This window comes from Eretmochelys imbricata, chromosome 7 (genome assembly GCF_965152235.1).
Source record: "Eretmochelys imbricata isolate rEreImb1 chromosome 7, rEreImb1.hap1, whole genome shotgun sequence".
NCBI classification, from domain to species: domain Eukaryota; kingdom Metazoa; phylum Chordata; order Testudines; family Cheloniidae; genus Eretmochelys; species Eretmochelys imbricata.
The window spans coordinates 110,599,166-110,619,468 of record NC_135578.1 but is presented as its reverse complement, the minus strand read 5'-3'; the positions used below and the strand labels follow the sequence as shown (position 1 = coordinate 110,619,468).

The 20,303-nt window shown below is 38.7% G+C and overlaps 1 protein-coding gene across 1 annotated transcript in view; it reads right to left on the bottom strand.

Moving 5' to 3' along the window:
- The window catches only part of PDZD8 (PDZ domain containing 8), a 144,140-nt gene that overhangs the window by 4,821 nt on the left and 119,016 nt on the right, over positions 1-20,303 (bottom strand). Inside the window, exon 4 of the mRNA XM_077823072.1 lies at positions 1,844-2,006. Coding sequence (XP_077679198.1) covers positions 1,844-2,006 — 163 coding nt within the window. The remainder of the gene's footprint in view (positions 1-1,843; positions 2,007-20,303) is intronic.

Here is a 20,303-nt window from a genome sequence, read left to right as displayed (position 1 = left end):
GGGAAGGGGCCAGGCCACACCAGGCTGTTTGGGGAGGCACAGCCTCCCCTAACCGTCCCACCATACAACTTCCAAAATCCGATGTGGCCCGCCCCTGCTCTAAGCAATCTATTTTCCTGGTCCTGACCCCCAGGCATAGCCTAGACTGATACCTAAGCATCGCTTTAAGGCCCTGATTCAGCCAGGTACTTAAGGATGTGCTTAATTTAAGTATGTAAATAGTCCCACTGAAGTCAATGAAGTCCATGGGTGATGTAAGGCGGGCTATACCAGCTTCATGCCAGCCAAGAATTCTGTTGGGGCAATCCTCAGCTGCCTGTCTGAGCCAGCTTGAAATCCCTTTTAGACCTCTAGAGCAATGCAATGAGAATTTAGGCAGGGCCCAGGATCTGGCCCATTCTGTCATTCAGTTTAACACTATAATGTAAATCTGTTTATTGTTAGAGTTCCATGGGGTCATGAACAGAAATAGACTCTGTGGTCTGAATCACTGGATGTCTTTCCTGCACCTGAGTACACAGGCATTTGATTCAGGGTTTGGCCCTGTTTGAAACCCTAGCATGCCCTCCTGCTGAAGCATGGAACTGTATTATTGGTGACCTGAAATGGTTTAAATAATTATCTGACTTATTCGATGTGTCTCAGGAAAAGAGTAGATGGTGACTGATGATCTGGCTCTGTGATCAAGGCCTTGTCCTGCTTGCCATAGCAATCTGAACAATTCAGCATATTATTTTACCATAATTGGATACTTCATTTTCACTTCAATGAGACATGACATTTACACATCTATTTAGAGACAACTGTAACAGCTGTATCTTCTTAATTTTCATATTGGTAATTATGAAGATAATAAATATGCAAAAGAAATGGACCGTTTTTAGATTTTCAATCAACTGCTAACAAAAACAGCATCTAGTAAACTATTTTAAAAAGAAATAGGTTACTAGAATCAGTGGTTGACCACGGTTTAATACCACAGTAGTCTCTGTTGGACAAAGAGCAGCTATACAGTCCATATAGATATGGTCCATATAGCGTCAAAGTCTTCCTGTTGAGAGAGTTGAATTCCATTTTTAACTATGGTCTGTGAGCCCAGGTGTCATTTTAGGACAACATACTACACTCAGTCCACACCAGGATTTCCAGTGATGTCAAGGGAGGTTTGCACAAAGATCAAGGATACATCATGGCTTTTATGCAGCAACTAAACTTTCAATTAACATTAGCCAAAATTTGCAAATCTGGGTACCTAAAGTACTCTTTAAGTAATATTTCAGCTCCAAAATAAAAGTGGGCAGAGGATCAGATGTGATGAGAACCTACAGCTCCCAATATGGAAATGGTACTTTCATACTCAACAAACCTCCTTGGGTCACATTTGAGTTTTATGTGATTATTTTACAGTCAGAAATAACTTCATGCTCCTGTTAGCACTTCAGAGCCAACACTGGGTTTGCAGGCCTGGGAGACAGAAATACTCTATTTTGCTTTTTAAGTAAGCAGATGTTATAGTAAAAAACATTAAAAGATGATGAACAGGGAACCCCACAATGCTGTTTTTAGAGCTGTGAAGAGTATAACTCCACTTCAAATGTTTCTTCAACTGTTTGGATTTATATCAAGTATAGAATAAATGTTTTAATACATAAGTAAAGGTGTCACAGTTAAATTATACACCTTAGGTGGCCATAAATACACAAAAGCTAATGTAACAATAGGAGACTGTTTTTTGTTGTTGTTGCTTTAAACAGCATTTTACTTGAATAAAACTGATTACTGCTCTTTTGTAACAACAAACTACTGTTTTTTTAAAAAACAAACAAACGACGTGATTGCTCACCTCCAATCGCTATAAGTCTATCTCCTCGTTGGAGATCAGCAGCTGCGGCAGGTGAGTTTGGTGTAACAGTTTCAACAACAACATATCCTCCATCCTCTTCCTTAGACGGCACTAGACGGAGAGTGAGTCCAACACTTTGTAAATTCCCTTTAATTAGTTCTGCCTGGAAAGAAAAGACGTTAAGTTTATTGGAATTCAGTGGCTAACTGACAATATTTCAATAGTTAGTTACAATCAATCATATATTTATGGAATGAAAATAATTATAAAAATAGGCATTATGAAACACAGAATATAAATTTTTTTTTGACTGTATAGGGATCCACTTGACTTCAAGAGGCACTGGATCAGGTCCTATATTCACCATTTGCTAAGCCAGTTAATAGTTGGGGGAAAAGAAATAAAACCTCACCAATTCTCAAGACTATATGTACTGTAACTTCTACATTAAAAGGTAGTGTACGAAATTCCCATTTATACATATTGTACAAAAACTTAAAAATATAGTAAAGATATATACACACATGTGTCAGATCCTCAACAACTAAACTGTACAAATACAATTCAGGAGGGAAAGGAGCTTAAAGATCACCTTTGCAATGCTCTGATCCGGCTGGAGCTGCATGTAGGCTGCTCCCCCGTACTTATTCCTATATATATTTTAGTATGGCTTCAAGGTTTTGGTAACAGAGCATCAAAACCATTCACTTTTAGGATGCTACTTTGTATGTAACACATTATATTTGAATTTGGCTATCTACTGTACTTCCGCCAAAGTGCTTTTCTATCCATTTGAGACATTGCAAGTTCCCCTATGTCTAGTCTCTCAACTTGAAGGAGTGAAATTTAATTTGCTTTTTTCGAGACAATGAGACAAACTGAGGACTGCTGTTTTCAGAAATCCTCTAAAGGAAACTTTTTATTTGCTTTCAATTTACTGAGTTTAGGTAGGCAGTTTCCCCCCTTCCCTGAGCCACTATTCAATTGTCTATGTTTGAACTGTCTGGAGTTTATCCTCCTCTTTGAGTGTGTGTTGGTTTGCTCAATATCATAAGATGACTTTTGTATATGAAGCAGATTACTTACAAGACCCTTTCCCTGGCCATACCTGGCTTTATCAATGTCCCTTTGCTATAGTCATGACACTCAGGGCAGTCTTGTTTTTTGATGAATAGTTAAGTTTTGTACCATACTTTGTAGATATAAAAGTGCTATGAACTACAATTAATTTTCTTCTTTTACCTAAAAATGGTCTTGTGGTTAAGGCAGGAGATCTGAGTTTACTTCCCAGCTCTGAGGCAGACTTTCTGTGTGAACCTGGGCAAAGCATGTAATCTCTCTGTGCTTCAGGTCTCCATCTATATAATGGGGATAATATTTTCTTTCACACTCTTTGTCTGTGTTGCCTATTTTGAACGCTAAAACTGTAAACTTGTCAGGGCAGTGACTGTTTCTTACTATGAATATGTATAGCACCTAGAACAATGAAGCCCTGATCTGGTCTCACCTGGCATCTTTAAGCGCTACTGTAATGCAAATAAATAATCTAATTGCCTATAAGAATTACGTCAATTTCTTAGGTTTCAGAGTAGCAGCCGTGTTAGTCTGTATCCGCAACAAGAAAAGGAGGACTTGTGGCACCTTAGAGACTAACACATTTATTTGAGCATAAGCTTTCGTGAGTTACAGCTCACTTCATCGGAGTGAGCTATAGCTCACGAAAGCTCATGCTCAAATAAATGTGTTAGTCTCTAAGGTGCCACAAGTCCTCCTTTTCTTTTTTCAATTTCTTAGCTCCTCCTATTCCATTCTATGTCAGAGACAACTCTAGTATTAGTGTTGCTTAGCAACAGGCTATTCAGTTAGGATTAAAAAACAAATAGAAAAGTTTATTAGAAATATTTTTGGAAGAAAGTATAGACGTTTTATAAAAGGCCTATTACACGGAAAGAGACTCTTGACACAGTAATACACTTTTCACTTCATCAAGTTCATAGAGTGACTTTAGGTTATGTAGCTTTGCATATGACAGGATTAGAAGACTACTATTGATGGCAAGAGACTGACAAGAAAGAACTGTGTCTTTGAGAAGAAAGTGACAGGAAAAAACAGGATGATTCCCATCTTATCTGCATTAGGGTTAGCAAGTTTTTCAAATTTAATTGCACTGTATTAATACTTCTTTGGAGCCTTTCTGCCATCTATTGTAATGGTCTACAGTCCTTTATTAAATCTAATTCAAAATAATGAACCTCAGTCCATGGAGTCTGGAATCAATTAACAAAATGGGATATTTCGATGTCATGGTAAAGAGGAAAAGGCTGGGTTCTGGTCTGGTCTGTCAGTTTTGCGATACCTAAGGAGAAGAGCTCTGTTACCCTAGTCACAGGCGCTGGCTTCTAATTTTCCCTGAGGGTGCTCAACCCCTGCTCAGCCCCAGGCCCTGCCGCCACGCCACCCCTTCCCTCAAGACCCCACACCACCCCTTCCTCCAAGCCCCCCCGACCCACCGCCCTCCCAGTGCCTCCTGCATGCTGCAGAACACCTGTTCTGCAGCCTGTAGGAGGCACTCGGAGGGAGGGAGGGGGAGAAGTTGATCGGCGGGGGCCACAGGCGGGTGGGAGTGGGGGGAGGGAGGGTAGCTTGGCTGACAGTGGGTGCTAAGCACCTGCTAATTTTTCTTCGTGGGTGCTGGAGCACCCACGGAGTCGGCACCTATGATCCTAGTCCTGAATTCCCTGATCATTGAGGTAACTGCTCAGAAAGCTTGGCTTTCATAATATTTTGAGAGTTGCTTTTCCAACAGGGTCAAAGTGTGGATGGACAAACGTCTCAGGATTATTTCTAAGTTCATTTTGAAGACAGTAATAACTTATTTGAAAACTAGTACCTGACAAGATGGCCTCTAATACAGTGCCTTTTGGTGTGAGGTAGCAATGACCACTAAATGGACTTAATATTAGTTCTGAGCAGTTAAAATATGTGGATGGGGAAGAATGGAAATGGAGGTAACTGACTACAGTGCCTAGCACAACAAGCCCCAGTCCAGATCATGGCATTTGGACACTAGCCTCATAACAATAAAAATATACACTAATAATAATGCGTGTTAAATGTTTGAAAAAAATTACTACCAATAACTCTAGCTCTTAGAGAGCTTGTCAGCACAGATCCCCATTTCTGGAAGGGGCACTCTAAAGTACTGAGTTGGAACCTTCTAGAAAGCGCTGAGCATTAGGATCACACATGCACTTCCTGGAAAAAACGGTTACCTACCTGTACATAACTGTTGTTCTTTGAAATGTGGGTGCAGACATGTATTCCACTCAGATGCTCAGCACAGCAAAGCCAGAGAACGTTGCCTTGCAGTACCCCATAAGATGGCGCTGGTGACCTATGACTCCTGAACCCCTCCCTGGCTATTTACGGGTAGCATTGCCCTACCTGCTCAGTTCCTTCACACCAAACTTCAGAGTTGAGATTCCAATGCAGAGTGGATGGCGGATGGGTTGTGGAATACATAACTATACATGTACAAAAACAACAGTTACTGTACAGGCAGGAAACCATCTTTTCCTCTTCCAGTGGGTTGCAGATGTGTATTCCACTCAGGTGACTCACTAGCAGTATCAGAAGGAGATGGGGCTCGGAGTCTCCTTAAAGACTAACTACAGGACTGCTTTCCCTGTAAGAGGAAAATCAGGTTGAACTGGCTCAGGAAGAATGAACTCAGAGTATGTCTGCAATGGAGATGGCTTGGGAAGAAAGACTGCAGCTGGGATTGGAGATCTTGCCCTGGGCTGGGTTGAAGAACTGGATCTTGCAGACTCAGAAATGTCCCAGGGATTCCAAGGAAGCCATTGAGAATAAGGGTAGGGCACTGATGGCCAGCAGGTACTAGGCCAGGAGCCCCTACATCTACTGCAGCAAAGGTGACAATCTCTGTACTGATGGTGGTCTAAGGACAGTCGCAACGACTTCTGAGAGTGTTGCTTGGAAGGCAAGGGAGAGGAATTATCCTGAACTTGATCCCGATGAGCCCTGGAAGTGCCTGATGGTAGCAGAGGAGCCACTCCTGACAGAGAACGCAAATGACCAGTCTTGTCCAAAAACTAATATGGAGATGGCATCAGTATTGAGGATGGATGAGCAGTTGACGCCTTCAGTGTCAAAACAGGCATAGCACTTCCGTGCAGTATCAGAATATGGTAACCAGAGCTGAGGCCAGTACCACCTAAGATGAGTTCTGCAGTTAAGATACCTTCAATGCCAAAGATAGCATCTGCACTGATGGACCAGTCAGTGCTGAAAAGGCAGCTGACCACCCCCCAGCCTCCACAACTCTGCACTCTGAGTCTTAGGGAAGGCAGAACATGGTGCCGACAAATGAGACGACTGTGACGAGACCACTTGGTGCCAAGGGCACAGCGGCAGCAGTAGGCGTGGCAGCTGAATGTTCCTGAATTATTGGGGAATCTGAAACAGAGAGGCAATGCAGGTCTGATGCCACCTGCTATGCCAATGACATAGGGACAGTTGGTGCTGACACTAACGTCAGTACTGGACTCAATGGATGCCCTGTTACTGGAGTCACTGGTACAGTATCCAACTGATCTCTGTGTCGTACTGGGGAGCAGTAAGATGGCCCCACTCCATCCTGAATATTAGAGGAATCACAGTGCCGGTCAGCACTCCTCTTAGAAGATGAAGAGGAATCTCTCAGAGTCCTAGAATGGCTTTGATCTGTCTCGAGGGAACTCTTCCTCAGAGAGCCATAGGCTACAAAAGGCTCTGCCGGAGCAGATGATCTGCAGAGGCGTCTAATGCTGAAGCTGGTCTTATGGCCTGCTCCAGAAGGTGCTGTTTAAGGTGCAAGTCCCTCACCGTTTGCATTCCCTTCTTGAACTACCTGCAGATGGAGTACCTTTCCTTAATGAGCCCCTCTCCCAGGAACAATAAGCACAAAATGTGTGGGGGTCAGTATTAGGAATTGCCAGCCCACTCAATGAGCAATGTTTAAAAACTGGGGAGGGCATTCCACCAGGCTAAAACTAGGCTAAAAACGGTTACTAACTACTTCTAACAAAAACCTAAGAATACTACTAAACTGCTAACTATACACACACCACAAAAATTCAGAAACACTAGACAGAAAGCAGCAAGAGGTAAACACCACAAAGAATCCTCCTACTCAAGCTGCAGGCAGTGCGAAGGAACTGAGGGGAATTTAGGTGGTACCATCCTTATATAGCTAGGGAAGGAGTTAAGGGGCCAGAAGGTGTAAGTGCTGCTCATATGGGTACTGCTAGGCAAAGTCCTCTGGCTTTAATGAACTGGGTATGACACACCTGAGTGGAAAACGTCTGCAACCACTTAAAGAACTGAACATTTGGACCAAGGAGTTTATAAGGGACCAAATCAATCCCTTATCTATTGCCAAGGAGAAAATAGGTGATGCAGAGGTGACTGGGTGTCCTTCCTCTTAAGTTTCTTTGAATCCAAGGACATCTCTGAGCTAGTCTTCAAGGTAGCCTTCAACAATGAAAAAGATCCCAACTGTTAATGACCAGGTCTCCACAAGGTGGGTGCCAGCAAATCCTTTTTCCAAAAGCTAGACTCAGAGCTAGGGCTTCCACTCCTGGCAAGTGCAAGACAGTACTGCTTTGAGGAGTGACTTTTACCAAGCAACTACTAGCACCAGGAACGCTAATGAGTTATAGATATCTTGGCTCAGCAAAATATGCACCACTTATACCCAGATTTTTTTTTAAACTAGGATCTGCCATAATGAAAGACACTAAAAAGCTGAACAAGGCAGAGTATCAGAGCCAATGAACCTGCACCAAACCAAACATGGGAGCAGAATCAACGACTGAGACTTAACTTAATATCAATGAAACAGTGCACTTAGTAGAGAAAATTTCAAGAGAACAACCAAAAGAAGTTTGAAAGGAAAGAACTGGGGGGTTGTGATCTTCAGCTGACCACAATAAAAGGGAACTGAGGAATGTCTGGGACCCAGATATGCTTACATACAATCAGGTCTGAACAGCTGTCTTCCATGAGGGGCCGTCCACTGATTTCTAGAGGGTTCTGACTCTATTAGAATGTACACAGACTACTGATGGACCTACAGGATTCTAATAATACAGTAAAAGCTGTGTTATCTGGCACTTTACCAACTGAAAAGCTCTATAAACCAGCATTTCTGATCTTCATTGAAAGTCCTGTTTAGTCCAGTTGGCACGGGGCTGGCAGGCTCCCTACCTGGCTCCGGGAGGCTCCCCGCAATCTGCGACATGTCCCTGCTGCTCATAGATGGAGGTGTGGCTAGGAGGCTCTGCACGCTGGCCCCGCCCCGAGTGCTGGCTCTGCAGCTCCGCTTGGGAAGGAACCACGGCCAATGGGAGTTGCAGGGGCAGCGCCTGCAGGTGGAGGCTGTAAGCCTACCCATGCCTCTGCCTAGGAGCAGCAGGGACATATTGCTGCTTGCAGGGAGCCTCCTGAGGTGAGCACCGCCCGGATCCGGCACCCTACACCTTCTCCCGCACCCAAACTCCCAGAGCCCAGACCCCGCACTTTCTCCCATTCCCTAACCCCCAGCCCACTCCCAAACTCCCTCTCTCTTAGTTAACTGGAATTTTTGACTTACCAGTACCCCCTCATACCCCCAACATGCCAGATAAAGTTTTTACTGTACTTGAAAGAGTTATTTGAAAAGGAGAGATCCTTGGAACATGAATCAAGCTCATCCTTGGTGTGACTGCATTGAAGTTGATAAATACTTCTCATGAAGACATTAAACTGCTCTCATTTACCAAACTAAACCAGATGAATGGATTTCTTTCTGGCAACTTTGAGATTTTCAGAAAATCTAAGCAGCTCTAATGTTTCTGAATTTTTCTTTCAAGATGATACAGGTTATCAAGGCAGCTTTCCATCTTGGCTGACATAGGTATGATCCATTTGGGCACTTAAGAACTGATGGGGGTCTACATTTTAACTTTCTCTTCAGTACCAGGGAAGTGTAAGATATTTCTTGTTGTGGAACAATGTTAAATGTTTCAAAGGGGAAATATAACCTCTAGAGAAAACACAAGAAAGATAACTTTTAATCAGGAGGTTGATTTATATCTCTTCCCAATTTTTCTACAACTCTGAACTTACACTATAGGTATTTCTGTCACTCAAAAATGGAAAACAAGTATTTAAGGAACACCTGTTTCCAGTTTTACAAGTTTGCCAGAGAGGTCTTGTTGTCAATGCAGATTATTGCTCAAATGAGTGAGGGATGGTTCTTAAATTGTGAATAATTAATGGTTGGCAAAGCACTTTCAGATGGTCCCAAAGACACAATGGTGTAGCATCCACCAAAATACCAACAGTGACACTTCCTGCTAGTTATAGCACAGTCCAGTGCTCTTTCAGAGTTCCCAGGGATTTTTTAATCAACTGAACTCCCGTACCGCTGTGCGTTACATGTAGCTGCTTCATGTCTTTCTTTGTTATGCACGTTTTTTGGTGTAATTTAAACTGATATCAAATTTGTGAATGACAGCAAATTTAGAAGGACAGGAAACACTCAAAGATGGAATCAACTTGCTAAATGACAGAGCAGTTAGAACAGTGAGGCTGCAGGTAACGCAAGGAAATTACATTTATAAGTTAAAAAAAAAAAAAAAAAAAAAAAAAGTCTTACACCAGGGAGAAAAAATAAACTGCAGATGCACAAAATCCATTACAGCCAAAAGTAGCTGCACTCCTCATATTAAAGTGAGTTTATTTTCATTTGGTGTCATTAAATATTAGATCTACCATTACTTTTTTTTTTCATGTAACCAAACACTATAGTTCCTTAAGTAATGCATGGGATTAGATGGTAGGGAGGGGAGGTTGTCAATGAGAGTATCTCTATATTCGGAAATGGTTCACAGCATGAAAAAGTTAGAGAACCACTACACTAAACTGTGGTATATCCTGGAATATACCATAAAAAGAGGGGCATGAATGTAAAACAGCCTCTCAAGCATCATCTTACATATTGTTCATGAAACAATCTGATGATTAGGCATACATTGGGATGGAAATAAAGAACTGAAAAAGAAATACACCATAAAAAGCCAAATAAAACTTGTTCCTTTTGTTTTTTTTAAATATATATAACAAAGGACACAAACTTTTTATTCAGCTTGGAATTAATAAAGCATTGTGATGTGGTGTCACAAACAAAATTTAATGGGATATAAAAGTGTATGAACATTGATTTCCCTATAAGGGTTTTGGAAGCTCATCATTACTACTACCATATGTGCATTTAAATACATCATGGAACATAAGCCTAACTATCACTATTCAGTTTAATAATAGGTCTTTGTTCTGGAAGTAAATTGAAGGAGAAAAATACATTCCCTGTGACTCATAGCTTTCCCCACCCCAGTCTTGTCATTTTGAAAGTCTAACAGATGTTAGCTGCAAGTGAAAATCAAAGTGTTTAATCTTTATGAATCTGAAGAATTCATTTCTCAAGCTTAACTTCATAGCTACACATTTACAGCTTAGAAATGCATAGCTTGCCAATATCATTAAAAATATTTTCAAAAGGTGTTAACCAGGATCTTATTTATATTTGCAAATACCTGCAGCTATAATTTTGAACCCACAATAAACTGCAGATACAAATGGAAGCTACTGGACATCTACCTCCTTGATTTACACCTGTAAAAATGTAGGTAGATGTCTATGTGCTACCATCTCAGCTGCAATTTGTTATTGGGGCAAAACCTGTGCCACTTCTGAGAAGGTGAGGAAAAATGTTTTCAGTATTACTGTTATAGCATAAGTAGGACATAAACTAACCATGTCTTTTAAAACTCAGTTTATGAATTAAAATTGGGTACAGCTACATAGTTAAGCATCTCTATGTAAGGAATGTAAATAATGCTCACTCACAAAGGTGGACTTGGAAAACTACCTCGTCTAATAAGGGCAGTAATATTAGACTTTTGCAGGCATAGTGGTGTTGTCATTTTGACAAGCCTTCCAGAATATCAAACTACACCAAAATGATATACTATGACATACTCAGAAAAAAAGAAAATTTAATTTTCAGTAACTGAAGAATTCCTGTCTCTCTTCAGTTTTACCCTATTTACATCTCTCTCTCTCTCTCTCTCACACACACACACGAATGACCAGCAGTACAAATTCTTCTAAGACAAAAATCAATGTAAAAAAATATGTCTGGCTTCAACCTACGTAGAGAGAGGCTCTGAAAAATCCCTCTTCAGCGGCTCTGTATAGGTTTCCTGGAAACTTGACATTTTCTTTTGTTGCTGTATTGGCCCTTTAGGCTAAATAATCAGCTTTTACAAATGGTGGACATTTGAAATTAACAAAGGTGTTGTTCATTGCAGATCTGATTTTTTTTAACCTCATATAGAAGGATAGGAGCATTTTTACAAATAATTCCTATTAACTAGCCAATGGAATAAGTATTGATTGTTAACTATGTGGCATTTACTGTAATTAGAGGTAATTATAGCTTAGCTGTTATCACTACTGTGGCAAATGTGTATGTCACAAATTGTCCAAACATAGCTATCACTTTCCTTAATTTGTGTCAGCTGAAAGCATTTAACAGATTTCAAAAACTTGTTAACAGTATTACAGCTGATTCCTCTAACTACTGTTAGCATTGATAGGTGCAGCATAATGTAGTTTTAGGGAAAAAAAGTAAAAGAAATGTGTATAAAGAAGTCTGTAAAACTAGCATTTCTGAATGCAGAGCTGACATGGGGGAAATCACATACAGAATCATATACAAGGATTTTATACTAATCATTACTATTGAAGGTCACTATTTGAGAGGCAGTTCCTTGTCTTCTGCTGCCTCAGAAATAATTGTCAGAATAAATATTAAAGACTGTTGCAGCACATCACCATATAAAATAAATTGTGGATTGAAACTACCATTTCTTCATCCCTATGCGTGAGTGCAGTCATCCTGGGTCCATCTGCTTTTGTGAATAGATTAGAAACTTATATTTCTGGGCCAGAATGGGCTGTGGAAAGGATCAGGGAATGTGAAGCCAATGGCATACACTCAGATTCCACTACAGCCCACAAAGTCTCTCTAACAGATGCTCTGTTGGGGTCCTGATATACAAGTTAGGAGGGAGTACAGGCTCTCCTCTCTCTGTGGCATGCTCTCAAATCTATGGGGCAAAGAGATATGAAACACTGTTGTTAGAGTCTGAAGTCCTCCTCTGCACTACAGAACACCCCTTGAGGGGGATCCAGTCTGCATGGATAAAGAAGATCCACAAGTTTAGACACGTGAGCCCCCTTCCTTTCCCAAATTGGAGAAAACTCCCCCTGAAAGAAGAACAAGGAGGAAACTACCAACATTTGACTAAATCCTGAGGGCCAAATTCAGCTCTCAAAACACTCACTTTATAGAAAACTATTTAGTACAATTTTTAGAAATAAGTTGGTTATTAGTTTATTAGGCTGAGATTTCCAAAACAGTCTATGAGAGTTAGGTGCCCACATCCTACCCAAATTCAACAGCAATTGGCCACTTAACTCCAATTTGTGCCTTTCAAAAACATCCCCTTAATCTTTATATTTCCTTTAACATGTCAACAGATATTTTGTGAAAATATGCTTATAAAAATGTAATTGAAAAGAAAAAAAATGAAAACAGAAAATAAGCAATATATTTTATCTGATTGTTTTATGTATTTTATCTTATAAATTGTACCAAGATTTCTCTTCAGTTTCTGTAATAAAATGATTAATTCGAGCTAACACTTCTGTATCTTTTCTAAATCCTATTCTTTCCATTAAAAACATACATATGATAATTAGTCCATAGTTTTAGCATACACAATATTTGATTATTTGATACAATAGATGGTACACAAATGTTATAAAAATTAAGTATACTTTAATTGAAACTGCAGTTAGAAACTAGAGCATAGTCAGAGAAAGCAAAGTGTATGGGTAACATATATGAACTCAGCAGGTAACTGAACTGTGCTTATTAAATAGGCTGTTAACAGATGATGATAAAAACCAGGCTCAATTATATGAAGCAATAACAGTGAGTCTGAAAAACAAAGGCACAAAGATATGATCAAAGCTTTCATTTTAAAATAAGGCTTAACGAGCAACTCATGACTGTGCTCTTATACTAGGCTCTTGAACTCCCTTTAGGCTGAGGTAAGAATGCCGATTCCAATATATACAGAGAATTTTCAATTTCCTCCTGTGGGTTCATGATACTAAAATAGCTTAGATTAGCCTTACAGGTATATGATGCAACTTCTACTGCACAAGTTTCAAATCTGAGTTGGAATAGCCAACTGATATGAAAGTAACTAAACGCTGGTCAGAATGAGTTAAATGCCGCAAAACATCAAAAACTAATTTCACTCGTGTATTCAACCACCACTGAAGATGAAATTGAAATGAGAGATTCCCCCATCAAGAAAAAAAAAAAGGAAAAAAACCCAAACCTTTAAAACTCAGTTCAAGCATTATTATTATACCATTTATCTATTGTTATTCTAAAGGATATGTTCTCACATTTACTTTAACTATACACTTAGGAACAAAGGAGACAAATCTTGGAAATACTTATCAAGGAAAATGGGACAGAGTAATGTAATGAGTCTTTCACTATTTTTGATGGCTAGGCAAGGGCAAGAAAATGGGAATTTCTCCCATAATTTCTAAGATACAGCTGGCTGTGATGTTTTAAAAATATATAGAAAAAATAACTAACATGCTTTTCTGGTTAAATGTTTCACTTCACCTGATTACTACGGGAATAAGCATCTTAGAAATATGTACAACAACAACTTCATTTTTTAATCCTCTCTTTTAGATTTGAACTCAATTCCTAAATAAGTGCAGAATAGTAAGGATCAGACACAAAGCCACACAAGACTGATACCTCTCTTGTGGTCCAGTAAGATTGAATCTTTTATTTAAACCAACAGTTTTAGCCCTACTAGTTGTGAGGATAAGCTTCTTCAATGTAAACCAATTCAATGCTGTCTGAATGAACTGAGGACAGAACAACTTTAGACGGCGATCTGCTCCATTGCCCACTGGTGCTGTACAAATAAATGATACAATAAGCCCACTGAATTAAAATATAATTTTTATCTATCTCACTACTGACCATTTTAGCAGAAATATCCATCTATTTATGGTCAGAGGTTGAGTATAGAGTTCCACACTTTTCACCATGGTAGAATGTTGCATTTGACCAGGCTAAGGAAATTAAAATTACATTATTCACTCTTAAAATTGTGAATAAACTTCATGTTAATTCATTGCAACACTAATTTATAGGTCATAAATAAACTATATCTATGGAATATGTTCATAAAGTTTCTTGACTAAAAAGCTTGAAACTTTCCTTGTTTCTATGATTGGGCCCAAATCTCCAAAAGTAGAATTTTTTGTGCTAAATATTTTTTCAGGACCCATGGAACAAAGATCCACATGCTCAGGTTGCTGGACAATTCTCCCTCCATACCAAGGAAACTGACATTTGCAGTATTATAGTTGGTAGAAAATTTTCCATCAGAAAATGTCAATTCATCAAATTGAAATGTTCTTTGAGAACATGATTTTTTTCTGAATGGAAGTTAGTCAAAATAGGAGAGTGAGTTTGTGTGTGTATGGGGGTGGGTTTTTGGAGGGGGGTGAGGGAGTGAGAGAACCTGGATTTGTGCAGGAAATGGCCTAACTTCATTATCATGCACATTGTGTAAAGAGTTGTCACTTTGGATGGGCTATCACCAGCAGGAGAGTGAATTTGTGTGGGGGGGTGGAGGGTGAGAAAACCTGGATTTGTGCTGGAAATGGCCTAACCTGAAGATTACTTTAGATAAGCTATTACCAGCAGGACAGTGGGGTGGGAGGAGGTATTGTTTCATATTCTCTGTGTATATATAAAGTCTGCTGCAGTTTCCACGGTATGCATCTGATGAAGTGAGCTGTAGCTCACGAAAGCTCATGCTCAAATAAATTGGTTAGTCTCTAAGGTGCCACAAGTACTCCTTTTCTTTTTGAAAATTAAAGTGCAAAGCCAACTGGCTTGTGGAAAACTAAAAATTGGGGACTACAATTTCAACTTAGAGACTTCAGCAGTAAGAGGCATAAAAATTCATGCCAGTACTGAACTCCAGTGAATGTAAAACACCATTTAAAAAAATCAACTTATCAAGCAAGTCTTTTTCTGAAGAAATACTGTGGAATTTCTCTTGGTGCATCATTGCTCTCTTAACAATTTTCCCAATGGTACTTTCTTGTTTAACATTTTAATACACAACTGTGCATGATCCGTTATTCCATACAGTGGCAGAGTCATACTGAATCTCTGGACCACAACAACCATTCATACTTTAGCCCTTAGTGCATTACCCTTTTGCTTTATTTTGGGGCCATGCCTTCCGTCAGTTCAGCCCTTACTCTGACTCCTGGATTAGATTCAGTGGCTCTAGAGAGGTTCTTCAATGTTCACAGTAATATCCTCTGCAGATATGCATCTACTTAATCTGTCATCCACGAACACTTGAGGAAAATTAACACTTTTTGTTCACTCCCCTCCATCTAACTAGCAAACTCAGACACCACAGCAACATCTTGTATCTTCACTGGTCATAAATGAAGGGAGCAAATAACAAAACATTCAAACCCAGTAGTTAACAAGCAATACAGCACAGACCCTCTCTCTCTCTTTCTCTCTCTCTCTCTCACACACACACCCTCTCCCCCGACATGGGGGGGGGAAATCCACCATCAAATCAATTTTTTAATTTGTGTTTTTATACTATATAGTATTTTACATATTAGATTTATTTGGTGTCATTTTTATATATGAGGAGAGCTACAAAAATGCTAAAAGGTTTAGAAAACTTGACCTATAAGGAAAGATTTAAAAAGCCAGCATGTTTAGCCTTGAGAAAAATACGATTTGAGGGGGTACCTGATAACAGTCTTCAAATCTGTTAAAGGCGGTTATTGAAGACGACAGTGATCAATTGTTCTCTATGTCTCCATGAGAAGTAATTCTTCCACTCTACTCTGCACGGATAAAGCTCAACTGGAATATTGTGTCCAATTCTGGGTACTAAATTTCAGGAAAGATATGGACAAACTGGAGGAAGTCCAGAGGAGAGCAACAAAAACTATTAAAGGTCTAGAAACATGACCTATGAGGAAAGATTGGAAAAAATTGGGTTTGTTTAGTCTGGAAAAGTGAAGACTGAGGGGGACCTGATAACAGTTTTCAAGTGCATAAAAGGTTGTTACAAGAAGGAAGGTGGAAAATTGATCTCTTTAACCTTTGAGGATAGGACAAGAAGCAATGGGCTTAAATTGCAGCAAGGGAGGTTTAGGTGGGACATCAGAAAAAATTTCCTGTCAGTGTAGTGAAGCACTGGAACAAATTGCCGAGGGAGGTTGTGGAATCTCCATCACTGGGTTTTTTTAAGAACAAGTTAGACAAACACCTATCAGGAATGGTATAGTTATTACTTAATCCTGCCTTGAGCACAAGGGACTAGACTGGATGATCCCTTCCAGCCTTACATTTCCATGATTCTACCAACTGCAATACCGATTATTCATTAGAATATCAATAAAAAAATGACCAGTTATGCCAGTTACCAAAGAGCTAACCAAGCACCCACCAGCAAACCAGTTAGAATACAAATTACCAATTAGAATGCCATTTATCAATTACAATACCAGACACCAATTACAGTATTTTAATTTTATTGTATATTTTTATAATTTAAAAATGATTAAATCCTAATTTTCCAATAAAAATAAAATACAAATATAGAATAAAAATAAAGTCAAATAAAAATATGCAATTGACATTTAAAAATATAAAAGTCAAAATAAATTTTTTTTTTATTGAAATGAAACATTTTGATTAACCCAAAATGATCTTCCCCCAGGAAATTTCTAAATTTTTGCTTTTGTTTTCCTCCTGATTTGCAACTTTTTTTTTAATGCTGGAATTTCTGTTCCATGGGAATTCTGAGTTTTGACCAACTCTATTCAGTACCACGGAATAAAAGTTGTGATATTCTTAAAGTACTGTATGTGTCCAGGCTTAAATTTAATTAAACAATTACATGACAACATTAATGGAATAAAAGTTCGTACAGTACTTATGGTTTACTGCCAATAAAGAAATACTGGGTGAAGACAAGACAGTTTTAGAACAAACTATCAAAGCACAAACCCAGATTTAATTAACACTGTTACACCAAATACAAAGCAAAAAGTAAGCTTTCAAAAGTGGCACCTTGGGTTTCTCTGAGATAGGAAGCAATCCAAGACAGTGTGGGACATTAGGAAAATCACTTCGTGTGGGACATTAGGAAAAATTAGAAAAGTCTTATTTTTCAACATCTTTATTGTTTCATTAACAAGATGAGATGTTAGACTCTTATCCTGTAATTGATAGCGCATGGGTGGCCTTGCCCATGAAGAGTCCCACTGATATCAACTGAAGGATCAAGGCCTTTTTCTTTCTTTTACTTTTCTTTACTTTTATGAAAACTCTATTTTGTGGTCAATTAATTTTTATATTTTTAAAAACTGATCAGGACAGCTATGCAGTACATCACCATAAATTATAATGTACTATAAAACTACAGTACAAAGAGGAACAGGAGTACTTGTAGCACCTTAGAGACGAACAAATTTATAAGCTTTCGTGGGCTACAGCCCACTTCATTGTATGCATTAAATGGAACATATAGTAAGCAGATAATATATAAATATATATATATATATACACACACACACACACACACACAGAGAAGGTGGAAGTTGCCATACAAACTGTAAGAGGCCAATTAGTCAAGATGAGCTATTATCAGCAGCAGAAAAAAACTTTTGTAGTGATAGTCAAGATGGCCCATTTAGACAGTTGACAAGGAGGTGTGAGGATACTTAACTTAGAAAAATAGATTCAATAAGTGTAATGACCCAGTCTAAATGGGCCATCTTGACTATCACTACAAAAGTTTTTTTCTCCTGCTGATAAAAGTTCATCTTAACTAATTAGCCTCTTACAGTTTGTATGGCAACTTCCACCTTCTCTGTATGTATATATATCTATATCTTCATACTATATGTTCCATTCTATGCATCCGATGAAGTGGGCTGTAGCCTACAAAAATTTATGCTCTAATAAATTTGTTAGTCTCTAAGGTGCCACAGGTACTCCTGTTCTTTTTGCGGATACAGACCAACACGGCTGCTACTCTGAAACAGTACAAAGAAGTGCATATTACAAAATAAGCAGGTATAATTCTACTCTGGAATGTGTTTTATGCTTTAGATTGAGATTTATAGAAGCAATAATTCACCAAAACCCTAATTCCTACAAATGTTTATGGACATGCTTAATTTTTCTACTGAGAGTTGTTCCCTTGAAATCAATGTGACTACTCATGGTAATAAAATCAAACATCTGCAGGATAAGGACCTAACCAAATAAAATACGGACAGACTAGTCAGGTTGATTGGTCTACCATTAAGCAAAAAAAGGGTCTGCAAATTATTTTTTCTCAATATTTCTGACAAGCTTGCAGTAGCAGTCTCAGCTTTACTGAACATTGTAAAATTGTACAGAAAAACTGTTTCTGTGACATGAAAAAAATAACTCGTTTAGCAATTATCATGAATTGCTGACACACTCTAAACAGCAATTACAGGAGTTGAATGGAGGAGTTAAAGACAAACCAGGAAGCAGGCAACCTGCATTTAACTTCACAATAATGTCAGAAGCAGGTAAAAAGCAAACCTTCAGTTTTACATGCAGCTCTTCCATGGAGAGCAATTTAGCAGAAACACCAATGTAGCTCTTCTTAAAATGCTCTTATGCATTGACATCCTTTCAGTGTTTATTAAACCCCACTGTGATGATTTCCCTCAGCCCTGAAAAATGGAAAACATTGATTTTTTCCAACTCTGATATCACCTTTTATGTATTTGACAGAAAGAAGGCTTCCTCTAATATTACTTGAACATGACTCAGCTATTATATGAATATTTTGTAAAAACCTCAGGCAAACAGTCTAACAACGAATATGGACAGGTTTATTGACACTGGGTATTGAGAAGAGGAAGAAAGTTGAGGGAATCAATTATTATTCAATCAATCAATTATTATTATAATCAACTAATATTATGTGTAAGACAGGACAACTAAATTTGGCCTACTAGGAATTCTTCTTGAAATGAACTCCTTGTGGACCCTCGTGATGGAAAATGTTGATGCAGCAGCTAATTACAGGGGACATCAGAAACCCTTTCGGAAAAAAAACTGAGATGGAGAAGGAAAACATGTTCAAGTACATATACAATAAAAATCAGTATAAATTTCAACCCATCCAAACATAGCTTGTAACTGTCCTGATCTAAGAACCATTCATTTTCCAGAAAGAGAATTCCAAAGTCCTCATACATTCAAATCTACTAGAAATATGAAGTCAATATGCTGTACTATGAAATTCTAAGCGACTCAGACAGGAATCAGCACATTTTTCTTTCTACACAGGTAAAATACATTGGTTGAAAATTTTGCCCATACACTTCAGTAGTGAGAATACATATCCTGATCACTCACAGGGGCTTTATTTCAATAGGTCTATTTTTAATAAGGTATTTAGTTACCATTGTCATTATACCAGCATGTGACATAGATACAACTTTCCAAAGAAAAACTCACCAAAGCAGCATTGTGAATTTTTAAAAATAGCTTTAATAGTAAAGAGATTTCCAAATGCCCTTGAATTTTTCTACTTTGTTTCTGTTGCTATATATAAACCCTTTCCTTTGTATGTATAAGAACATAAGAATGGCCATACTGGGTCAGGCAGAAGATCCATCTAGCTCAGCATCCTATCCTCCGACAGTGGCCAGCACCAGGTGCCCCAGAGGGAATGAACAGAACAGGTCATCAAGTGATCCATTCCTTGTCGCCCATTCCCAGTTTCTGGGAAACAGAGGCTAGGGACATCATCCCTGCCCATTCTGGCTAAATCCATTGATGGAGCTATCCTCCATTAATTTACCTAGTTCTTTTTTGAACCCTCTTTATAGTCTTGGACATCACAACATCTTCTGGCAAGGAGTTCCACAGGTTGACTGTATACTGTGTGAAAAAATACTTTCTTTTGTTTGTTTTAAACCTGCTGCATATGAATTTCATTTGGTGACTCCTAGTTCTTGTGTTATGAAGACTAAACAACACTTCCTTATTTACTTTCTCCATACCAGTCATGATTTTATAGACCTCAATCATATCCCCGCTTAGTTGTCTCTTTTCCGAGCTGAAAATTCCAAGTCTTATTCATCTCTCCTCATATGGCATTTGCTCCATACCCCTAAACATTTTTGTTGCCCTTTTCTGAAC